The 25,590-nt window shown below is 38.1% G+C and overlaps 2 protein-coding genes and 1 long non-coding RNA gene across 3 annotated transcripts in view; 2 read left to right on the forward strand and 1 right to left on the reverse strand.

Annotated features, from left to right (window-relative positions):
• The window catches only part of ANKAR (ankyrin and armadillo repeat containing), a 75,944-nt gene extending 74,510 nt beyond the window's left edge, over window positions 1-1,434 (forward strand). The window contains 1 exon segment of the mRNA XM_017865548.1: window positions 1,167-1,434. Within this exon segment, the coding sequence (XP_017721037.1) occupies window positions 1,167-1,414 (248 nt within the window). The 3' untranslated portion in view covers window positions 1,415-1,434.
• Window positions 1,435-1,450: 16 nt separating this feature from the next.
• On the reverse strand, window positions 1,451-18,455 carry OSGEPL1 (O-sialoglycoprotein endopeptidase like 1). Its single transcript, XM_017865559.1, is given in 11 exon segments — window positions 1,451-2,125; window positions 5,560-5,666; window positions 7,669-7,740; window positions 7,865-7,995; window positions 8,930-9,078; window positions 9,155-9,219; window positions 9,221-9,357; window positions 10,172-10,559; window positions 16,991-17,143; window positions 17,145-17,229; window positions 18,246-18,455. Coding segments are annotated over 9 exon segments (1,239 nt in total). The 5' UTR covers window positions 17,210-17,229; window positions 18,246-18,455; the 3' UTR covers window positions 1,451-2,125; window positions 5,560-5,587.
• Window positions 18,341-21,118, forward strand: LOC108524455 (uncharacterized). Its single transcript, XR_001884051.1, has 2 exons — window positions 18,341-18,553; window positions 20,412-21,118. It is a non-coding gene; the product is annotated as an uncharacterized LOC108524455 (long non-coding RNA).
• The last annotated feature ends 4,472 nt before the right edge of the window (window positions 21,119-25,590 follow it).

Genomic DNA, 25,590 nt, shown 5'->3' on the forward strand with positions numbered 1-25,590 from the left:
AAAAAAAAAAAAAAAATGTAGAGGGTACCCCCCGAAAAAAAGTTTACCTGCATACTTTTCTTTTGTAATTATATCTGCCTAAAATATCTTCCTAATTACAAGTCCATGTTAATCATTTTCTGTAAGGCCTTCCCTACCAGTATCACTTGAAAGTGACTCCTGTCTTATTTTGCTTTTCTCAAACATGCATAGAAATAAGTCATTATTTAAACGACCTGTAAATATGACTTAAATTATGATCCTGCTATTGCTGTTTTATATACAACTTACCTATCTGAATTCTTGGGGCAGAGACCACATTTTTTCCATTGATACTCTATATAGTTTTGTACATAGTTGGTACATGACACTTGAATGGATTAGATCTGCAGAGATCAAAGTCCAGATCTCATATTATTTATCCCTTCCTATTAGATATGTAATAGGGAATATAAATTACTTATTAATTTCACGTACATGCTTAGTGCCTTTTCATGTAGGACCAAAATCAGTCTTACTTGATATGTTGTCCTATTACGAAAATCAAGGATAGAAACATTCAGAAGTCAAGATCAGTTTGCTAGAGTCATCAACAGAAAGGGAGAGAATTTAAAAAGACAGTAAAAGGAGAAGAAACAATTTCATGTATTCAGCAAGTATATGAGGGAAGCTAGGTATGTGGGGAGGCGATATAGAAATATATATAGACTATCATGGGTAGAAGAGCATCCATTTTTTATATAGCTTCTTGAATGTAAGAGTAATTTACACAAAAGAATAAAATCAGTTCACTCTTTCTTCACTTTAACAATGGTTTCTAAACAACAATCTGTTTATCAGTCATGATCTGATGAAGTTTTCACAGGTTTGTGGTAACAGAAAAAATAAGGACAAGGTAACATGTTTCTGGTAAAATTAATTTCATTCAATGTCAAGTCCATCATTTTGAGATAATGCCTTTTACACTTTCTTTTGGTGCTAAAATATTCTTTATTTTACATAATGATGTTTAAAGTAGTATTTGTTCTTTTATTGGTGCTAACTTAACAAAACAAGCTAGCAAGCTACTGATCTGTTCTCTTAGTATGTTTTAGTTATGTAAAGAAAATAGAACTACATAGAACTAGAAGTAATGAGACTATACCTAGGGCTCTCAGGAGAGACATTTAATTGTGGCTAATTTTTAGGGAAGGATCACCGAAGAAAATTAAAACCTAAAATTCAACCAAGAGATTCTTTGACTTTATTACCTCCTGTAACTAACTTCATGGGACTCTTCAAAGCAACAAAAAAGACCAAGGATTCCCATAATATTTTTTCTTTTTCATCTACAATTACATCAGATATCACAAATGTATCAAGACCAAGAATAGTGTGTTTGAACCAACTTGGGAAACATGTCCAGAAAGCCAACCCAGAGCCTGCAGAAGGCTAATAAAACATTTTAGTATGAAAGGATTCCTGAGCCATCTTTTAAAAATTTTTATTTTTAATAGTGGTAATATGCAAATAACGTAACTGAATAATCTTTTTGAATGGAAGTTCTTGATCTCGATACTAAGCAGACTTTCCTTAGCATGTCTACGGGAATTTAATATCAGGTCAGAGTTATGGTTTCAAATAATAAGTAGGATTTCTGTAAAAGAAGGCCTGCACTTAAACCTTAAAATTTATCGACTGACATGAGTGGTATAACTAGTGTATATATCAAGAGTTAACATTTTTAAATTGCCGTGCAAGAGGCCTGATTCAAAGTAGCTCACATGGTAACATTTATTATAATACTGTGAGATATTTAGTAATAAATATTACAAATGTATAAGTCTTCTAAGACCCAAAATGTATACTTAAGAAATATTTTGGCTAGGCATGGTGGCTCACACCTGTAATCCCAGCACTTCTGGAGGCCAAGGTGGGAGGATCTCTTGAACTCAGCAGTTCAGGACCAGCTCGGGCAACATGGCAAGAGCCTGTCTCTACAAAAAATAGAAATAAAGTTGGCTGGGCATGGACATGCACACCTGTAGTCCCTATTCAAGAGGCTAAGGCAGGAGGATTGCTTGAGTTCAGGAAGTCAGGGTTGCAGTGAGTTGTGATCTTGCTACTGTAGATCTCTTGCTACTAGCCGAGGTCCAAGAGTGAGACCCTTTCTAAAAAAAAAAAAAAAAAAAAAAGTCTGAGAGTCAGTGGATGAAGCAGAAAAGAAAATTAAAAAAGAAAATAAAATTTTACAAGGGAAAAAAAGTTTTATTTAAAATAAAATCCGAAATCATTGCCCATCAAGTACATAAGTATGGCTTTTGTAGCTAACAGTGTTGCTCATTCTCTCTATTTATAGAGTGTCTTTGGTTTGCAACTGGAAAAGGTAATAGTCTTTGTGGCTTAGAATCATATGATGTCTTTGTTCAAACAGCAATGTCTGCTTCTCCTATTTTACAGCTGCAGACAAATATGATACAAACACCTGGCTTCACTGTGTACTTTATTTTACTTATTTATTTATTTTTTTGAGATGGAGTCTCGCTCTGTCACCCAGGCTGGAGTGCAGTGGCAAGATCTCAGCTCACTCCGCCTCCTGGGTTCAGGCAATTCTGCCTCAGCCTCTTGAGTAGCTGGGATTACAGGCACCTGCCACCACGCCTGGCTAATTTTTGTATTTTTAGTAGAGACGAGGTTTCACCATGTTGGCCAGGCTGGTCTCGAACTCCTGACGTCAGGTGATCTGCCTGCCTTGGCCTCCCGAAGTGCTGGGATTACAGGTGTGAGCCACTGCACCTGGCTTCACTGTTTACTTTAAAGCTCCCCTTTTCTCCATCCACTTGCTGAATTGCCTTCATACAGTCTGAGGGTCTTGCTGTAATCCATTCTCTACCTGGGCTGCAGTAAGCATTGAAAGTATATATTAATTAGCAGCTATTTTCCCCGATATGTACTTAGGGCTTTCTATGTGCCAGAGTCCAAAGTCAGTGAGTGAGTGAGTGGGTGAATGAATGATTATTTATTTGTCTGTCTGAGACAGGGTCTTGCTCTGTTACTCAGGCTGGAGGGCAGTAGTGCAATCATAGCTCACTGTAGCCTATAACTCCTGGGTTCAAAGCAATCATCCCACCTCAGCCTCCTGAGTGGTTAAGGCTACAGGTCCTTGGTCTCTGTTATGCTGAGTGTGGTGGTACAGACCTGTAGCCCTAGCTACTCAGGAGGCTGAGGTCTCTGCTGTGTTGCCCAGGCTGGTCCCAAATTCCTGGCCTCAAGTGATCCTCCTCCCTTGGCCTCCCAAAGCACTAAGATGAGCTACCATGCAAAGCCTGTGTTCTTAACCACTGAAAAATAAGAGACGTCTTTAATCTTCATATTTAATTCTAAATTATCTTAATGGTGCTGAGTCACAACTTTCTGGTGGATTGACTAAAAATATAGGAAATGCGGAGGGAAATGGTCTATTTTATACTAGAAAGGGATACATATTCAAGTAATAAATTGTGTTATCCAGCACCATTAAGGATAAGAATTCACAACAATGGAAATATTAAGCTTCTGTAGATATTTTAAAAAGCCTTTAGAGAGCAACTTTTGAGCTCTGAAACTGGTTTCAGGTAGGCTCAAGATTGTATTTTAGGACTATTTTCCAGTTATCAGAGTTCCTTTGCATTCAATTCCAGATATTTCCTGAGTATCTTGGCCTAGCCAGACCATCCTACCACTCCTAAAATGTATACTACTTCTCCTATAAATCCCCCCATAAAGATTATTTTTATTGGCCAGGCATGGTGGCTCACGCCTGTAATCCCAGCACTTTGGGAAGCTGAGGTGGGTGGATCACGTGGTCAGGAGTTCGAGACCAGACTGGCCGGCATGGTGAAACCCCATCTCTACTAAAAATACAAAAAATGAGCTGGGCATAGTGGTGCTTGCCTGTAGTCCCAGCTACTCGGGAGGCTGAGGCAGGAGAATTGCTTGAACCTGGCAGATGGAGATTGCAGTGAGCCGAGATTGAGCCATTGCATTCCAGCCTGGACAACAGAGTGAGACTGCTGTCTCAAAAAACACCACCAGATTATTTTTATTACTCACAGTTTTTTTTTTTTTTTTTTTTCCAGTTTGCATTTTATTTTATTTATTTATTTAATTATTTTTTTATTTATACTTGTAGTTCTAGGGTAGCATGTGCATACGTGCAGAGTTTGTTAGCATATGTATACTTATGCCCATGGTTGGTGTGCTGCACGCGCCATCACTCGTCAGCACGCCATTCATATATTCCGCGCATTTATATCATGGTAAATAACTCCCAATGGGCAATCCTCCCCTCACTCCGCTCTTTTGCGCATCCTCTTCTCTCTCTCACACAAACTCAGGCCCTGGAGGCTGAAGTTGGAGGATTACATGAGCCTAGGAGTTCTAGTCCAGCCTAGGCAACATAGCAAGATGCCGTCTAGAAAAATAAAAATAAAAAATTATGCATGAGAAAGGTCTCCAGATATAGAGGGTTATATTCAAAGAATTGTGCATTTAGTTACTTTAATCAAGGCAGAAAAACAGTGATAATCTTACGATATTTGCAGTACAAAGTTTGGATTAAAAAAAATTATCCAAAAAAACTCCCTCATTTATTTCCATCTGATTATATACAATTTCTCAAATAACTGATGTGAAAGTATATGGACAACTAAAGCGTACAATACGTAATTGAGGGATTACTTACATGTCAAAATTGTAAAACCTCAAATTATATGAATTTTTAAAAATGCATAGACATCCTGTTTACTCCAGAGAGGATACCTAATCATGAACTCTTAAAATTAATAACATATTATGTTAGAGAAACTCAGCTTTTGTCTTGATTTGGAAATGTCTGCTTTGACATGACTTTGATCTAAAATTGCTTTCTCATGCACATTTGTAATCCCAGCACTTTGGGAGGCCGAGGCAGGCGGATTGCCTGAGCTCAGGAGTTCAAGACCACCCTGGGCAACATGGTGAAACCCTCTCTCTACTGAAAATACAAAAAATTAGCCAGGCGTGGTGGTGGGCTCCTGTAGTCCCAGCTACTCAGGAGACTGAGGCAGGAGAATTACTTGAACCCAGAGTAGAGGTTGCATGCAGTAAGCTGAGATCACACCACTACACTCCAGCCTGGGTGACAGAGGGAGATTATCTCCAAAAAATAATAATGATAAAAAAAAATAAAACTGCTCTCTCATTATAAAGTCAGGTTCTTGTTTCAGTAGGAGTTAAAAAGTAGCTCCTCCTATCCTGATTTGCGGAAGCGGGGGAAAGTCCTAGGCCTGTATGATACAGGGCCAGAATTCAGCAAAATTACTGTGCTTCTTCCAAAGTTTTTCTTTCTACTTGCCAACATCAATACATTCCTTTCTCAAAAGATGTTTTATTTTGGTTTTTAATAATTAAAAATAGCTATGTTCCCTTGTAAGGCTTTAATACAGTACAGTATCTCAGAAGAGCAGGTAAAACATCAAACATAAAAAAGAAATAAGAATTCTTGATGAATAATTAATATTATATATCTTCTACAATTTGATACACAAAATAATAAAAACTTAATTTTAACATTAACACTACCTTTAGGGACTTTTTTGAACAGCAGAAATCATATCTCAATTTTTAATTGTGGTACTTTTATGGCAGCTTCTCCAACTTCCTTTGATATGTCTACTCCAAGAGGACATCTACATCATAAGCAGACAAATCATATTATTTATTTGCTTCATGATCCATCACTAGTTCTGCAGACTATTTGCTTAGAATTATGATGATATAAATATCAAATGTTTAATTCATCATATGTGGTGATGATTCTTAAATACTTACAAATATACTGGGACCTCAAGTCAGGATAATGAAAGCTAGTCTCAATAAGAAATCTAAATTTTGAGATGTTCTTGAAAGAAACAGTTTTACTGCTCTCAAATACTGTAAATAAGTTAAAAACATAAAATGAAATATAAAAATAATGAAAATGTCTTATAATTCTCTACAAAGCTAAAAGGTAAAACATTTTGCCATACAGCTAAAGTCAAACCTGTGTCCATTCACATTTTAGAAATGTCCTAGCTTTCTATAGGTTCTTCTCTGAAGTTTCAAAAGCTGCCTTGCCCCTTTTCTACCATCTTTTGCCATTACTAGCCAAAGAGGTCTTAGTTTCTGCTGTCTTTTCTGTTCCTCCTCAGTAACTAATTTTGCTTCAGATTTCTGCTTTTCTACCATGTTGTCCAAGACAAGGCTTTGCTTTGACTGAATCCCAACCTGGAAAAAGCCATCATCTCCAGCCTCAACACTGCCACAAGGTGGCACAACTGAATCAGAGGATATACTCTATCTGAGACAAGGTATCAAAGGGATGCCTTCCGGTACTACTAACTCAATTCAGTTCATTCATGATCAGCATACATGTAATTCATGTATAGCACAACTGTCAAGTTACGGAATATAATGCTGACAGTTATGTTTTTTTTTTTTTTTTTTTTTGAGATGGAGTCTCGCTCTGTCACCCAGGCTGGAGTGCAGTGGCATGACCTCAGCTTACTGCAACCTCCGCCTCAAGGATTCAAGCAATTCTCCTGCCTCAGCCTCCAGAGTAGCTGCGATTACAGGCGCCTGCCACTACACCTGGCTAATTTTTGTATTTTCAGTAGAGATGGGGTTTCACCATGTTGGCCAGGCTGGTCTTGAATTCCTAACCTCAGGTGATCTGCCCGCCTCAGCCTCCCAAAGTGCTGGGATTACAGGCATGAGCCACTGTGCCTGGCCAATGCTGACAAGTTAAAACATCAGATGAAACAGTGTTTAAAATATAATTATGTTAGATCATGAAAATAATTGTCTTTTACTATTCCAGAATTAACTTATAACAGAATTTGATAGTAATTTGAAAAACCAGCCAGGCATGGTGGCTCACACCTGTCATCCCAGCATTTTGGGAGGCTGAGGTGGGTGGATCACTTGAGGCCTGGAGTTTGAGACCAGCCTGGCCAACATGACAAAACCCAAAAACTAAAAATACAAAAAATTAGCTGGGCACAGCTGTGTGAACCTATAATCCCAGCTACTCAGGAGGCTGAGGCATGACAGTCACTTGAATGTGGGAAGCAGAGGTTGCAGTAAGCCGAGAATGCACCACTGCATTCTAGCCTGGGTGACACAGTGAGACTCTTTAAAAAAAAAAAAAAAAAAAGTAAAAGAAAAAGCTGTGCTATTCACTGGAACTTTGATTTGGGAGAGGAAATAAGGCTTGCAGGAAACAGCTATCTTTTGGCCAATTCTCAGCTGCCGGTGTGAAAGCATAATCGCAGCCCACTCTCACACCTGAATGCTTTCTGCATGTTTTCCTTAAATTTCCCAGCATACTTGCTGGTTCTGAGATGTTCCTGACATTGCAAAAGTCCAGGCCATGGACACAGTTTACATTTGAGTTCCAAAGGAGGGAATTCATCACTCTTATTCATGACCTGTTTCTAACTCACCTAAACTTGTCAAGATTTTTATAATTTGAAACTACAGCAAAAATATTTCTCATATGGTATCAACCTTAACTAGGTTCATGTAAGAAATTTATGTAACTTTCCTTCAAGTACCACCAGAATGTCATGAAAACCTCATATATAAAGGCAAAATCCAGGCTTTGTCTTAAGTAATGTAACTTGCATAAAGATCATGAATGATATCACATACTTTGGTTCATAGCGGATGCCTTCTATGTCATGTAAAATGCCCAAGCCAGCACGTAGTCTTTCAATACCGTTCCTAAATAAGAATCATTAAAATAAAATCAATAGCTCCAAGATCTGAAGGAAGAAGGTTTAGTATGATAAAATGGCAATTAATATTTACATAGTTATGAGTGAAGCACATATATCCTGTGGCCTACCATGCAATCATAATGCCATTATCAGTGCACAGTCTGGGAGGAGGACACAACAAAGTGCACTGTGTTGCATTTGTTAAAATTTCCAGAGCTCTGCGGACATAGAAGTTACTTGCAACACCACCAGATGCAACCTGAAGGAATTGAGAAAACCAAAATAACTATCATATATGGATAGGAACCAAGCTGCTAATTAAACCTGGGGAAAATATCAGCATTATACAATAATAAACTATCCCATTTTGAGATGGGTAATGGGCAAATGATATATCTACATAATAAAAATTTGGAAAGAAAAAAATTACTAACAATTCTAATAGCATACAAACATTATTAGCATTTTGTATATTTTCTTCCAATCTTTCATCTAAATATTTATTTAATATAATCACAATCATAGAACCATTTTAGACTCTGAAGTTTTTTATTAAATATTTTGTGCATTTTACTACATAACTCTGAAAAAATTATTCTTTGATATCCAAGTAAAATTTCATCTATGAATTACCAACATTTAAACATTTTCCCACTTTAGTTTATAATTTTTAAATGAATAAAGTTTAAGATACAGTTAAACAGGATGTTTGTCTCAAGGCTTTTAAGCACAATTAAAGGGATTTCAGCTGGTACAATAAAGTGGATTATCAGAACTTTATCAACATCAGTGTCACGAAAGTTGGTATACCACTTCCCACTGCTAAATTTGACTGGCTTATTAAAAAACAAACAAAGGAATTTCATCAAATGATGAAAGAAATCCATCTATTTTTCTAAAAATAGTGATAGCAGTTACTGCATTTACTTTCTTTATTGTAAGCCCTCTTTTAAATCCAACAAGAGGATGCGATCTTAGACTTATGAGCCATAGAAGCTATACAGATGTCCCATGAAGCTGCCAAACTAGTACAAGAAATGGCTGTTAGTCTTTCCTATCCTGCATAATTTCATACTGTCAGGGCTAGCATAGGGCATAAAGATCTGTTCATCCTAAACACCAGGTCAAGGTCTTGGGAGAAAAGTAACATATTGCAAAGTGTAACTATTACTTTAAAATGAAATAAAACTTACCAGTACTGCATTATTTTGAGGTAACAAGTCTCTCTGCTTACAAAACAGAATAGCCCGATGTGTTCTTTTCACAATATGACATGCCATTGTGTGCTGTACTGTGGCAGCAATGTCTGCAGCTGAAGACAGGATTTGCCCCTCCTCAATACCTGCAGAAATGAGCAGGCATTTTTAGGCACAATCCAGGAACATTTATCTGTTCAACTTTCCTAATTAGAAATATACCTTCCTCTTTTTCCTTTTTCATTATTCTTTTATTAGTAACTTGTTGAAGTCCAGTAAAAGAAAATCACAGTTTTAGCACGATGCAAGGGAGGTTTGATGTCAAAATGAAATCTATTTCCTTGTTTGGCCAAATGTTCTATGGCTTTCCCGCCACTCATGGTGGAGCACTCTGGATGTTTTATTAAAGAAAGTCTTCTTGCCACCTATCAAAAAATTATATTTTTTTAGAGTCATAAAATTAAATACTTTGAAACGAAAAGATGCAAAGGAAATGAATTGAAAATTAATAACAAAACAAAACCCCCCTGAAGGAATAAAACATGCTATACTTTGGCAAATATAGACTACAGCTGATATTCAGGTAAGCAGACAACTCTGCTCCTTATGATGACCTGAACAATAAGAAGCCAATCACTGCCCCATCTACGTTTGCTCTTCTATTGGGGTTGGAAAATAGGCTTGAAGTTGACAATGACTGCTTAATGATGAATGTCAATAATAAGAACTTGTCCTATATTTTCTTCCTATTATTTCACTGTGGAAAGCAGTGTTTTTATATATATGGCAGTAGCCTCTGTAGTGTTCTAAAACAAAGGGTGGGGGGAGAACCCTACCTGTCTGTGGTGTCAGCAATTGTGTGATTTAATTCTGCGCATTGCGTCTTTAATGTCATGTTAATCTATATATATTCTCTTATTTTACCTTTTTGGCAGTATGTTAGTTTACAAAGCACATTGTTTCACATATATTATTTGACAAAATACATAACTGTATCTGCAAACTATTTCAGCCTTTATGTACAGATATGAACCTCTTAACATTTTATTAGGAAAGGCTAAGAATTATACAACTGTGTACTACTCTTTGTATTTTTTCTTACCATTGTAAATTTTTTTCAGTTTATTAAGATATCATTCAGAAATATTTAGGTGAATGGTGGTAGCACATTGATTGCTACTTAGTTGAAATGGACAACGTAACAAAAAAGAATGGAGAAATTAATTCTTAAATAATTACCTTGTCAAGCATGTCACCTGGTGCTATGTCCAAAGACTTTCCAAGAAGCAGAAAATCTGAAACTCCTTGAACTAATGCCAACAGACAGTGACCTCCAGAAATCAAAAGAACTAAAAAAGGAAATTCTACTTTATTGGTCAACCTAATAGTAAGTGCATGAGCCTCCATATGATGAATGGGAATGAATGGCTTTTTTAACTGTCCTACCAGCTGTAAGCTAAATGATAAGCCCACTCCCAGGCTTAAAGCAAGTCCTGGTTTTATGGTAGTTGCAATTGCTGAGAGGTCACTTGGTGAGATTCTACTGGCAGAAAGAGCTTCTTGTACTATTCGTTGAATATTGTCTCTGTGAAGCTGTTGAGCTACTGCAGGAACAATCCCACCTGTTCTGAAAGAAAGACAGCTTTTTGTAGTTTTAAGATTGTAAAAATTAGGAAAACTGATAATATATTACAGTTAAAGGCATGTCTTCAAGTTAATCATTACATAGCTGAGTAAGTCAAGTATTTTCTAATTGTGTGCCTTCTAACATAGCACACTATGGTTAAAACTCAGTAAGCAGTAATTAAGGGGATAATGTTTCTGACATTTTCAACTTATGCACAACAAGCTCCCATGGATTTGTTTGTTGACAAATGAAATCACCAAAATAATCTTGCAAAGCATTCCAGACAAGTTTTGAGCATGGGAAGGACAGGAAACAATTGTATTTAAGGAAAATTAATTTCCTTGCTGACAGAAGAATTTAAGAGAGATTACTGTGAAAGTATTTGTGTAAAATGATTATATGTTAAACTGGGTGATTGTGGGAATGGAAAGAAAGGGACAGAGAACCTTAAGAACTGTAATAACTAATTGAATATAAGGGGACAGGGAGACTAAGGCATCAAAGCTTGTTCAGCTATTCAGCTGGAATGACTGGGAGAAAACAAATTCTAAAAGACAAACATGAAGACAGTTTTATAAAGAAGATGAGTTTATTTTAAAACACATTCCAATTGAGGTCACAGCAGGACAGCAGATGGCTTGCAATACTGAAATACAGTTTGGGAATCTGGTGCTCAGAGTTGGTAATTTGGATTTTTGGTCCATGTAGGATGGTGGATGGCCACTCCAAATGTCAACTGTAAAGAACTAAGAGACAAATTTGCTAGCAATAAATTTGCTACCATGTGATTGATTTACAATATGAGAACTAGAGCAATAAAATAGAGTCTGCAAATTGCACTGCTAGTTTCAAAAAAAATCATCTTCAAATATTTGATGTTGCAAGACCTACTAGTTCTTTTTTTTTTTAACTTCAAAAATACTATACAAACCTTTATTTACGTTGATTAAATCACAATAGGTACATAAAAAGTAGAGGCACTGGTGTCTGTGGCTAATGGTAGTAATCACAGCTCACATAGCAAAGTGAGTAACATTAACCTTTTAACTTTGAGCTGTTGCAAAATTATCATTTTAATATCATATATACCATATATTCAGTACTAGTTATGACTTTTTTCTAAAATAATAATAGAACATGATACCCAGGGAAAAAGAAAATACTTAATAACTTTCTCAAGTGCTAGCAAAAAGAAACACATTGGTGTACACCTGATTTGAGGGGCGGACATGATTCAGCCTATGAGCCATCAGGAGAGCAAAGCAAAGCTTTTTTAAACTGGAAGGACACTCACGCTGTTTTGGTTCAGACCCTTCATCTTTCATACTGGGAAACAATGCTCACCAGGGCAAGTGTCACATCATTACATAATACAGTAAGAAAGATGTCCCAGGTCTCCTACTAACAAACCTAGGATCTTTTCTAATTCATAACAGAGGTTTATACTATAAATACAATCATATTCTTGAAAGATCAAATCAAATATCAAGAAAACAGATCCATGATAATACTTCAGACTTTAAAAAATCCTAAAGCAATAATTTAATAAAAATATATGTCAACAACTGTGTTCAAGATAATAGAATCAGTGTGGAATCCAGTACTGTAAACAGTGATGGCAGCAGTTCACTGGTGCAGTAATTCATTTATATACTTATGTAGTACTCTGTGTATTGGTTATGTTTTCATCTGTACTACTTGAGTTAAATTTCTTCCATAAAATTTCTCATTTGATTTCCAAAGAGGAGTTGCTGGCTCTTCTCTCCTTTTGGAGGGTGCTGCTAGAGGTGCTTTTTCACACAGAGTCTCTATAACTGCCAAGGCAAGACCTACTAGTTCTATGCGTAGAAATGAAAATCCTCAGTAAGTGCATTCAATGACTATTTGCTGAGCAATTAAAATATTGTTTCAGGCAGTGAGGGGGATATAAATGAAATGATCTGATTTCAACACATCCACATTGTAATATAATTTTCCTTAATTCTTCAAAGCTACTTTTTCTCTTATATTCCTCATCTTTGTTAGTGGCATCAGAGAATCCTTGGGTTTCAAAGTTCATCTTTACTTCCTTTCTCTCCTTCACTCTCCCCATTTAAGTTTACCACCACTCCCACTGCCAAGTCTCAAAAGCCCTCATCTCAGTCTATTTATTCAACAGTCTTCTAATTGTACTTTCCTAACTACGTCCTTTGATCCTTAGAGTCCATCCTATATTGCTGCCAGAGAATACTCTAAAGCACAGTGCTACCCCTGTTATTCCCCTACTCAAAACCTTTAGTTTCGTGGAATTTGGGAGGCATCAAATCTAAATTATCTCCCTGCCACTCATTCCTTCCTTCTCTGTCTTGCCTCCCTTCTTTCCTTTCTATGCCTTTTCTGTGTATTTTATCTTCCAGGGATTATGCTAAACACTAGGGCCAAATAAGAACATGACTTTATTCTCAAAGAATTAATAATAACAATGTATTTTTGTCTTACTATGACTTGTAGACAGTATGGAGTATGGATTAGGGAAAAAAGCTAATAAACAGGCAGGGAAACTATTGAGGCTTGAAGCTATAGCCAAGAGTCTATGCAAAAGACAATAAAGGATTGAACTCAATCAGTGAGAAAGCAGAGGAAAGTTGCAAAAAGTATTTGGGAGATGGATTTACTATGAATGAATGAATGACTGATTTGGATGTGGAATGGTGAGGGAGAAGTTAAGGATGTCCTTCAGGTTTCTGGCTTGGAAAAAGGGACTCCTCATGCCAAGTAATCCTCTATTACTGCACTTTCCATTCTGTTTCACAATGGTCTGCTTACTGTCTTCTTCACTTTTACTGATAGTAGTAGTAGAACTACTATTGTTACTAATAACTAGCTTGTATTCAGCCCTTGCTATTCATCAAGAATGCCCCAAAAGTTTTAAAGGAATTCACACTTAATATTCACAACACTAATTTGAGTTAGTGGTAATTATTATCATTTAACAGATAAGCAAACTGAGGCACAAAAAATTGTGCACAGTATCAAATGTAGTAAATGGCTGAACCAGAATATAAGCCTAGTAAATGGCTGAACCAGAATATAAGCCTACACTCTAACCCACTTATATGGTGAGCTGTTCAAAGGCAAGGGTCATATGTCTCATTTATATTTGTACCCCCAATGCCCCAAGTATTGCCTGGCAGCTATAGGTATTCAAAAAATGCTGAGATGCACCAGGTGAATGGTATCACTGAAGCCTGTTTGCCCAGTAGTCTCCTTAAGTGACCTATGGTCTAGCTAAACTGAATGTCCAGTACTTTCTCACTTCTTTGCCTTTGCTGACAATGCTCACTTAGTGATATGGTTTGAATCTGTGTCCCTGCCCAAATTTCATGTAGAACGGTAATTCCCAGTGTTGGAGATGGGGCCTGGTGGGAGGCAACTACATCATGGGGGCATATTTTCCCCTTGGTACTGTGTCGCCATAGTCAATGAGTTCTCATGAGATCTAGTTGTTTAAAAGCATGGGCCAGGCGCAGTGGTTCACGCCTGTAATCCCAGGACTTTGGGAGGCCTAGGTGGGTGGATCACTTGAGGTCGGGAGTTCGAGACCAACCTGACCAACATGGAGAAACCTCATCTCTACTAAAAATACAAAATTAGCCAGTCATGGTGGAGCATGCCTATAATCCTAGCTACCCGGAGGCTGAGGGGGGAGAATCGCTTGAATCCAGGAGGCAGAGGTTGCGGTGAGCCGAGATCACACCATTCCACTCCGGCCTGGGCAACAAGAGTAAAACTCCATCTCAAAAGAAAAAAAAAAAGTGTGTAGCACCTCACCCCTCTCTTTCGGTCCTGCTCCTGCCATGTAAGATGCCTATTCCCACTTTGCCTTCTGTCATGAGTAAAAGCTCCCTGGGGCCTCCCCAGAAGCAGATGCTGCCATGTTTCCTACACAGCCTGTGGAAACGTGAACCAATTAAACCTCTTTTCTTTATAAATTACCCAGTCTCAGGTATTTTTTTATAGCAATGCAAGAACGAACTAACAAAGCCAGTTTATAATATTCTTTCCATCTCCATTCACTGAAGGCCTAACGAAAGGCCACTGAACACCTGTGATGTGTCAAACATTGTGTCGGGCACTAGGCATAGCATAGTGATTAATATAGACATGGCCCCTGTCACCATGGCACTTAGACTCTACTGAGATTATACATACACAAGCAAATGTATAAATTGTGAAAATATTACAAAGAAAATATGCAGGATGCCGGGCGCGGTGGCTCAAGCCTGTAATCCCAGCACTTTGGGAGGCCGAGACGGGCGGATCACGAGGTCAGGAGATCGAGACCATCCTGGCTAACACGGTGAAACCCCGTCTCTACTAAAAAATACAAAAAACTAGCCGGGCGAGGTGGCGGGTGCCTGTAGTCCCAGCTACTCGGGAGGCTGAGGCAGGAGAATGGTGTAAACCCAGGAGGCGGAGCTTGCAGTGAGCTGAGATCCGGCCACTGCACTCCAGCCTGGGCGACAGCGAGACTCTGTCTCAAAAAAAAAAAAAAGAAAAGAAAAGAAAACATGCAGGATATGATGATACAGAATAAATAGGATGGGAGTACCTAATTTAGATAAAGTGGTCAGGGTAGTCCTTTCTGTGCCATTAACTTTTACATGTTCAAAAGTTCAGTGCACTCAGGAAAAACTGAAAGGCCTGTGAAGGCACGGTAATAATAGTTACTGTCTGCACCACTTGTTTTACTTTATGCTGCCTTGCACTATTAATTCTCCTTGTAGGTCTAGACATCATGTCTCCATAATCGAGTTAAGCTTCCTGAAAACAAGGACTTTGCAGTATTTCACAGTGCCTTACTAATATCCAACACAGTGCCTTTCACAGAGTTATTGTTTGAGGCTTAATCTGCCTCTTTACATATATTATTTCTAACGCCACCCTCCCATAATTCTATGAGGCAGATGTTATTTTATTTACTTATTATTATTTTTTGAGATGGCGTTTCCCTCTCTCACCCAGGCTGAAGTCCAGTGGTGTGATCTCGGCTCACTGCAAGCTCCGCCTCCCGGGTTCACGCCATTCTCCTGCCTCAGCCTCCCGAGTAGCTGGGACTACAGGCGCCAACCACCAGGCCTGGCTAATTTTTTTTTTTTGTATTTTTAGTAGAGACGAGGTTTCACCATGTTAGCCAGAATGGTCTCGATCTCCTGACCTCGTGATCGCCCGCCTTGGCCTCCCAAAGTGCTGGGATTACAGGCGTTAGCCACTGCGCCTAGCCAATTTTCCTATTTTACTAATGTGAAAACAGAATCAGAGAAGATATGGAACTTGCCTACAGTTACAGAGCCAATACCAAGTGCTTAATTCAGGATTCAAATACAGGACTGTGATTCCAAAATACCAGGCTTTTTCACTATTCAGATGTTGTCAATTGATAGCTTAAAGGCATACTCATCTGTAGAGTATTTTAATATATTTTAAATTAGCTACTAATTTTAAAAATCTGGAAATACAACATTAAAAATCTGGATTTCCGGCCAGGCACGGTGGCTCACGCCTGTAATCCCCGCACTTTGAGAGGCCGAGGCAGGTGGATCATGAGGTCAGGAGATTGAGACCATCATGGCCAAGATGGTGAAACCCTGTCTCTACTAAAATACAAAAAATTAGCTGGGCGTGGTGATGCGCACAGGTAGTCCCAGCTACTTGGCAGGCTGAGACGGGAATCGCTTGAATGCGGGAGCCGGAGGTTGCAGTGAGCTGAGATCATGCCACTGCACTCCAGCCTGGTGACAGAGTGATACTCTGTCTTACACACACACACAAAATCTGGATTTCCATTTTCTCTTGAAAATTATAATAATCTAATAACACAGGTCCTGCATTCCCGCATGACAACTGGCTAGAGCTGAGTGGTGACTTCCTCCAGACATTTTCCACTTTTATCTTGTCCATTTATTGAGGTAACCTGCCTAGTGGTCCTCTACAAACATCTCAGTTTACAATCCTTGCACCATTCTATGCTTTAATACAACAGTGTATTATTATTTATTTAAGTACTAACACAACTTATATGTATAAATATGAACAGGATTTTTTTTTTTTTCAATGACTAACACAGTTTTCCTACGACTTCAGCTGAGACCATGAAACATAGAAGTGGAGAAAAGAAGGAATGCATTACTGAAGGAAAATCATCGATAAATACTGAAGCTGGGAATGAGCTTAGTATCTTTTGGCAACAGAATTAGTTAAGGTTGGGACCTTATTGTGAAGACCCTTAAAAGCCAAGATGAGGTGTTTGAGGTTTTTTAAATAGCAGTTATTAAAAGTGTTTGCAAAAGGAATAAGACAGTAGCTCCTGAAAACTTTTATATATGACAAATACAAAAGAATGATTTTACTTTTCCAAAAAAGTGGAAATAACTAAGATAATGTCTACTTACTTTAAATGAACTTCAGTTTGGGAATGTATTGCTTCTCCCAACACATTTCCAGTTTCATCCACCACAGCAGCTGCTGTATCATCACAACTGGTTTCAATTCCCAATACTATTTTGTGAAGAAATAGTGTTCCAGGATGAAAATTAAAACTTCTTAAAATTCATAAACTTTCCTTTTGATGGTTTTAAAAAAACTCCTGCTGTCTTATTCAAGATTAGCATACTTACTCTATAGATAATTCCTGAAACAGAATTACAGAAACAACTTATTATTTGCATCTGACATTAGCCAGCTTATTTTCAATATATAGTTTTATAGAATTACAGGACAGTTTGTAAAACTCACCAAAATTTTGTAAAGGCTATAGCAACATGTGAATATAAATAATATTATGAATGAATATAATATTCTCCAAGGGGAAAACAGGTCAGATATAAAATTTTTTAGTATTATTATTACTTGCATGCTGTTCCTACCAAAAGACTTATTATTAAGACAGCTAATATACAGTACAATAATTGACAGAGTCCTCTGAAAAGTGCTATTTATTTTCTGACAGCTAAAATTAAGACAAAATATGGATTTTCTAACAAGAATCAAACAACAAAGGCAGATGGAACAGATAAAATACTGTTAATGTATTCTATTTCCTAAAACACCTTTCAAAATAAAACTGGATCATTTGGTTCAAAACAAGAGTTAACATACACACACACACCCCAACTGCAACCTAACACCTATTTTATCCTTAATTACAATCTTTGGAATTAAATCTCCACTTTTGCTATAGGTTTTGTCATAACAAGGATCTTCCCAAATCCTTTTCCCCAATATAATAGCAGCCCATCACTAAAGCACACTAGTATTTTCACACTGCGAAGTACCTAATTTCATGCCCCATATCATCCGTTATAAAACTTTCTGGGTGTTAAAGCAGGTTCATTCTCCACCACACTAAAGGGACACAGGGCATCCCAGGGATTAGAGATGAGCGACCTATTTGCAGAGCGCAGTTGCGGGAAGTGCAGCCCAGACAGACACAACGTAGGGGAATTAGATTTGCATTAACAAAATCTGGACAGGGAGGATTATGCGAAGCACTACCCTTTCGGGCCAAGAAAGCTGCAGTGTGAACCCACGTGACTTGGGTAGCGCTGGTCTCCGGTAGGCTCTAAGGCGGCGAAGGGCGCAAACTGGAACCGCTTTTCCAGGTGCGCAAAAGCGTCAGTGGGGTGAAGAGTGAGCAATTTCACCCACCTTCCTCTTGGGCGGTAGTAGCCAGCACTTTTCTCCTTTCCCTAGTAAAGACTGTCGACTGCTCTTACTGCTGCGGGAGAAAACCCGAACCTGGCGCCCGGAAGTGATGTCATCGACACCGTGCAAGGTCCTTTCCAGAGCTAGCTGCTGTTTCACTAGAGAGCCGCACGCTTAGTGAGGAAAAGCTTAAAGGCCGTCTTTGCCCGAAACGCTCTCTGTGCGCGCCTGCATTTTCCCCAGATTTGCAGGTGATGAGAGTTCTGTAAAATTACACAGCTAGTGACTGATCCAGCGGAGACCGAATACAGGTTTGTCTGACTACACAACATCAAGTTCCAAACACTAAGCTACATTAAAAGTAATTTTTTTTTTTGCCCTTGGCTGGAATTTGGTTGCTACTGTGAGAAAAGGATGGGGTAGATTATTCGTCATTCTATTTTATGGGAATTATCACCAAATCTAAAGGGAGGGGTGAGGTACCTGATACTTTCATCGGAGAAACAGGATGGAATCTAGCGGCGCCCCCTAGCCGGATTCCCAGAGAACGGAAGTGTTTCTGGTCGGACAGTGTAAACCGTTTCTCCCACTTCACTAGGAAGAAAGGGACTGGCTTATTTTTACAATTAAAAAACAAACAAAACAAAACTCGGGAGACTGAGGCAGGAGAACTGCTTGAACTGGGACCCGGGAGGCGGAGGTAGCAGTAAGCCAAGATCGCGCCACTGCACTCTAGCCTGATCTACAGAGTGAGACTCTGTCTCAAAAAAAAAATGGCTGTGGTAAATATTCAGTTGCCTTAAAAAATCCTATTCTCATAATGCATTTTATTGTCCTTGCTTACTATGTACACGAAATTCAGCATGGTATGTTTTCGGAGTCTTGCACCTGCTTTTTCTTTTTTTTCTTTTATTGGTTTGTGAACTTTGTTTTGAACACTGTTTGAACAGATTTATTTCAAGAGTCAGTCTTCTGCCACGCTGGTGTTTAAGATTTTAGTAAGCAAGGACCTTAGAATCCACTGTTGTACAGGGCTGGCATATATACCTGCACTTTGCACGTTGTGAAGCTCTGGGTATAAAAGATGAGTAAATCCCATAACAACATGTTGGGAAGCCAGAGTACAGTCTAGAGGTAGATACAGATAAATAAGTAAATAATTACCAGAATATGGTTGAGGTTTTTTAGTTGGAATTTGTGTTTTTCAAAAATTTCGTTTATGTATAACAATAACAATAATGATAAAGTGGCACTATGTACCAGGCACCTGTTGTAGATTAATTTCTTTCACAATCCCATGAAGTAGTTTCTGTCCTCATTTTACAGGCAACTGGGCCACAGAGTTTGGGTGCTTTGGAGGTCACACAACTAGGAAAAGCAAAGCTAGGATTAGAAGTCAGGCCATCTGGCACTGGAGTCTGTTTTCTTAACTGCTAGAAGAGAAAATAACTCACATTTTCTCTAGGGTGCACTGTTGGCCTAAAAAAGGAAAAAAAGAAAAATTAAAACCTAAAGGTTAAGAAAAATTAGTCATACTGTTAGAGGGGTCAGAGGTTATTTCTGTTATACACTGGAATCCAGTTTGAACATAAAACCTTTCACATCAGGTATTATTTTTCTTACAATTCCAATTATGTTCAGCAGGTGTATCCCAATGCTCTTCTGTACTGTCAAGACAAGCAAGATCCTGTGTGTGCTATCACTGGTAGATTCCTCATCTAGGCACTCTTGGCCAGTGTTGAGTACAAATGCTGTATTATGTGAAACAGGAGAACTCTAGGGCACATTAGTAAGGAATTTTATCTTTCCCTTGACCGAATATATGTGAAGTGACACTTACACAAGTCACATGTATTTAGCAAAGGTGTACATTTTCTGTGTTCTTATTGTAACATAGGAGAGGGTTATTGGGGGAACGGCATGTATGCTGAGTCCTGTCTACTTTTATGCAGATACAGCTAGAATGCTGCCACTCATGGGCATTCTCAACAAATACGGCCTATGTAAGCTCAACATAAATCAAGAGTTCCAGCTGAATCTAGATATACTTATTTTGTCTCAGATACTGCGTGTCTAACTTTCCATTTGTAGCCTTCAGAGGAAAATTGTATTATTAATACATATTATATATTAATACATAGAAGAATCTTATTTTTCTTTTTTTTTTAGATGGAGTCTCACTATGTCGCCAGGCTGGAGTGCAGTGGTGCCATCTCGGCTCACTGCCACCTCCACCTCTTGGGTTCAAGCGATTCTCCTGCCTCAGCCTTCCGAGTAGCTAGGACTACAGGTGCCCCCCACCATGCCCAGCTAATTTTTGTATTATTAGTAGGGATGACATTTCACTATGTTGGCTAGGCTGGTTTTGAACTCCTGACCTTGTGATCCAGCTGCCTCGGCTTCCCAAAGTGCTGGAATTACAGGCGTGAGCCACTGCGCCTGGCCCAAATCTTAATTTTCAATATTTATTTCCTAATTATGTTCTACTAGGTTAGGTTTTATTTTCATTTATTACATATTTATTGGGTTATTTCCTTTGTGCTAGGAACTTTATTAGTTATTAAGGATACAGATAAGGTCCATTCTCTGTTCTCAAGGATCTGAGTCTATAGGCAGAAGACAAAATGCAATACAGAATTATGGAAATGTGAATGGAAAGTGCATTCAGAGAGGCGTATTACTTGGGGAAAGCCACGTTGGCTTGCCACAGATATGTATACACAGCCTGGCAGGCCCATAGTGTGATTACTTGAGTTTCAATATCTGATTATTTTATAGGCTTAAAATTGGTTTATCAGGTCTGGAAGTGACTGGACTCGGGAGTACTGAGTTACCCACCACAAATTGCTAATAAAATGGTGTGTAAAAGCCATTAATACTAATGTATTTGTTTATGAGAAATGCAATTATGGGGGAGCGAGGATAGTTGAGTTTGCCGGTCATTATCTTCCTTCTATTGACCAAATTACAATGAAGGCTAAATCCAAATTATAATCAGAAGATTGCTTGGTAAATATGGAATGGAAACTATTAATAGACATGAGTTTGGTGCTTTTAATGGCTAATATTTCAAGCCTGATGCAGCCCTTTCCACTTGAGTCACATATGTGTCTTACATTCTTTGAGTTGGCTAGTGCTAAAAATACATTGCCATTTTCCTTTCTCCTTTCTTTTTTTTGAGACGAGGTCTTGCTCTGTTGCCAGGCTGGATTGCACTAGCGTGATCTCGGCTCACTGCAACCTCTGCCTCCCGGGTTCAAGCGATTCTTCTACCTCAGCCTCCCGAGTAGCTGAGACTACAGGCGCACGCCACCATGCCCAGCTAATTTTTGTATTTTTAGTAGAGATGGGGTTTTATCATGTTGGCCAGGATGGTCTCCATCTCTTGACCTCGTGATCCACCCGCCTCGGCCTCCCAAAGTGCCAGGATTACAGGCATGAGCCACTGCGCTGCGCCAGCCCATCCTTTCTCCTGTTAAATTTTCTTTGCTGACCAGTATCTCTTGATGTGGAACATTCTTTCATTAGTGATAATACTATCAGGTCTTTGGAAGATATTTTGGGTTTTGTTTGCTGAGCCATTATGCTTATTTTACAAATTAACTTTTCTGAACTTTATTGCGGTAGAATTTACATAACAAAATTTACCATTTTAACCATGTTTAAGTTCAAAGGAACTAAGTACATTCACATTGCTATGCAACCATGACTACCATCTAGCTCCAGAACCTTTTCCTCTTCCCAAACTGAAATTCTGTACCCATTAAACAGTAAGCTCCCAGCTGGGCACAGTGGCTTGCTCCTGTAACCCCAGCACTTTGGGAGGCTGAGGTGGGCGGATTACCTGGGGTCAGGAGTTCGAGACCAGCCTGGCTAACATGATGGCCGTCTCTACTAAAAATACAAAAATTACCTGGGTGTGGTGATGAATGCCTGTAATCCCAGCTACGTGGGAGGCTGAGGCATGAGATTGACTTGAACCCGGGAAGCAGAGGTTGCAGTGAGCCGGGATTGTGCCACTGCACTCCAGCCTGGGCAACAGAGGGAGACTCCATCTCAAAAAAAAAACAAAAAGCAAAAAAGAAAACCAAAAAAACCAATAAGCTCCCATTCCTTCTGCCTTCCAACCCTTAGCAACCACCATTCCACTTTGTCTTTGAATTTGATTACTCTAGGAATTCATAAAAGTGAGATTACACAGTATGTGTCATTTTGTGATTTATTTCACGTCATAATGTCTTCAAGATTCATCCAGGATGTAATATGTATCAGAATTTTCTTCCTTTTTAAGGCTGGATAATATTCCATTGTGTGTATATGTCACATTTCTTTTAACCATTCATCCCTTGATGGACACTTGGATTGCTTCCATCTTCTGGCTATTGTGAATAATGCTGCTGTGAACAAAAATGTACAAATATCTGTCCAAGTTCCTGCTTTCACTTCTGGTATATACCCAGGAGTGGAACTGCTGGATATAATTTTAATTTTTGAGGAATCTCCATACTAGATGATCTTATTTCCTTATTTTTCAAGTGTGTGGGTCTATGTGTGGTTTTGGCAGGGAAGGGAGAGGGTGAGTCTCTTGTCGTTCCCACATACTCCCCATGACTGTTAAGTAATGTGTTAGAAGCATATGGTTTGATGAGAATTCTAGGAGAGACAAATGTTTCAAAGGATCTCTGTATTTTTACCAGCAATAACTAATAAATCATCTGGCTTCTCTGTTCTCACTATAAAAATTATAAAATGAGGAAAATACTGCATGTTTTATCATCTTGGTGAAATAGTCAACATAAATGCAGAATATTTGAAAACTCGGGGGTTTTCAAAATAAGATTATCAATAAAAATTTATAATTGCATAATTGGAAAGTCAGAAAATCTATACACTGTAAATTCCTTTCATATTTTATATCTTAAAACTATTTATTTTACAATGTTAATGAAGTAGCTTATTTCTTTACTAAAATCCTTGTATTTAAGATTATTTTATCAGCACATACTTATGCAGTACGAGTGAACGGACACAGTGATAAACTGCTTTATCTGCTAAACTTAATATTAGTTAGAACTTGAGAGCTACACATGTCATTCCATAACCATTATTTATCAAGGGCTTGAATCATTAGTCAAGAAATGAAATAAATTACAGTACTACACTGAAAACCCAATTTTTTTTTTTTTACTGTTTTCTAATTATGAAATGTTTCAGGTTTTGAAAAAAGGAAATACTATAAACAACTTCTGTGAGGCCAACATTCAACTTGAGATAAAATCATCCAATACAGTTGAAGCCCTGTGTCCTATATACTTGATACATTCAGGATTCTGACTTTGATGTTTATAATTCTCTTGCATTCATTTGTAGCTATATGAAAAATTTTAAACCCAACATAACAAACTACTTGCTAAATCACTGGATCATTTTTACCTGGAACTGAGATTAGGGAGTAAAATGTGATACATCTCATTATTTTCTTTCTGACACAATAGAGAGTTTATCTCTGCTATTCTACTTACCTTCCCCTCCCCTGCCTTGCACTACTCCAAACCTCCTTTTAGGGTATTTTACCTAGACATGTCTTTTTAGTACTGAACTTGTTCACATTTCTCACATTGACATGTACTATCCATGTTACTGTTTTGGGAATTACTCTTTTCTTTCTATCCTGTTAGAAAGACTATTAAATTGCACTGGTTGACACTGGGTTGCTCCATTTGTGTTCTTCATGACTAGCATAAGGTTATTTTTGGGTGATACTTATTGATGACATATATAATATAGAAGACACAGGAGAAATATACTGCATGAAAATCAAGATTAAGCTTTAGCTAGACAAGATGAATCAATAAACTAAAATCTAACAAGATAGAGTTCTATAGGAAAAATGTCTTAAGAGTTTGGTTTAATAAATCAATTTAATATGTGAAGGGTAACCATAATTTAACAGCACTATATATTGAAGATTTAAGATTTTAGTGACATAGTGAATCAGTGATATGTAGTTGTCAAAATAAAAAACTAAAGTGGTATTAGGCAGCGTTAAAAAAAAAGCATCCAGAACAGGGCAAGTGGTACTCTTTCACAGCATATCTGATCACCTCTTGTATTTAACTCTTGTGCTATATAATAAGGAATAAACTGGAACTTAGAGCAGAATTACTAGGATAGTGGGAGAAATCTGAAACCATATCATATCGAAAATGATGAAGGCTCTAGTAATATTTATTCCATGCTGCTGACACAAATTTAAAAGTTATCTTTAAATAGTTGAAGAGTTATATAAAGATTAGATTTTTGACTCAATATACAACAAATTGTAAATTCCATTACAAAACTAGAATATACTTCTTATAAGTCCTCTTCTATTAATATTATTATTAAAACAGAACTAAACAGAAGGGTGGTAATTAATGAAGATTCAAGCTAAGGTAGGGGGCCCAGCGGGCAGATCACTTGAGGTCAGGAGGTTGAGACCAGCCTGACCAACATGGTGAAATCCCATCTCTACTAAAAATACAAAATTAGCTGGGTGTGGTGGCACACACCCATTATCCCAGCTACTCAGGAGGCTGAGGCAGGAGAATTGCTTTAACACGGGAGGCAGAGGTTGCAGTGAGCTGGGATCACATCACTGTGCTCCAGCCTGGGAGACCAAAAAAACCCGGCTCCAGCCATCTCAAAAAAAAAAAAAAAGTTAAGGCAGGGGGTTGAATTACATGGTGTCTAAGGGCTTCTCTAACTTAGCCTCATATAGCTCTATAAGCTAATTCACATAGGTATTAGTCAAGGAGATATTATGTCCCTTAGGATCTTTATAATTCAATAGACAGTAATACCATAAACCTAGAAAAAGGATGGGGTCAAGTCAAAGGGACACAGCAGTCAAGTTGTAAGAGCTCCTAATGGTCAAAGCTGGAGGAAAATTTGAGCAACAAATCATGATAATGGATTATAACCCAAAGAATGAAATATCCATGAGTCCAGAGTATAAGTGATTTAATAAATAAGTAAATGAGGGAGAAGAGACAAATCTTCCTTATAAAAGATTCCAATAAGTAATTATAGAAGGAATAAGGGAAACAGAAAATCATCACTAGAACTCCACAGTAATAATTGCTGCAAGAAAGATCCACCAATGAATGCTAAAATCAGTGGCATTTCTGAGCTCATGACTCCTTAGAAACTGCCATTATGTCTCCTGACTTGAAGTGAGGAGCATTTATGGCATGGCAATTTATTTTGTTCCAAGTAATAGTCATTATAGATTTTGTTTGAAACTGGACTGTAGCCATCAAAGGGAAGGGAGTTGGTTTGTCTTGTTTACAGACTATCCTCAGTACCT

This window comes from Rhinopithecus bieti, unplaced genomic scaffold (genome assembly GCF_001698545.2).
Source record: "Rhinopithecus bieti isolate Rb0 unplaced genomic scaffold, ASM169854v2 scaffold_2827, whole genome shotgun sequence".
Taxonomy (NCBI): Eukaryota; Metazoa; Chordata; class Mammalia; order Primates; family Cercopithecidae; genus Rhinopithecus; species Rhinopithecus bieti.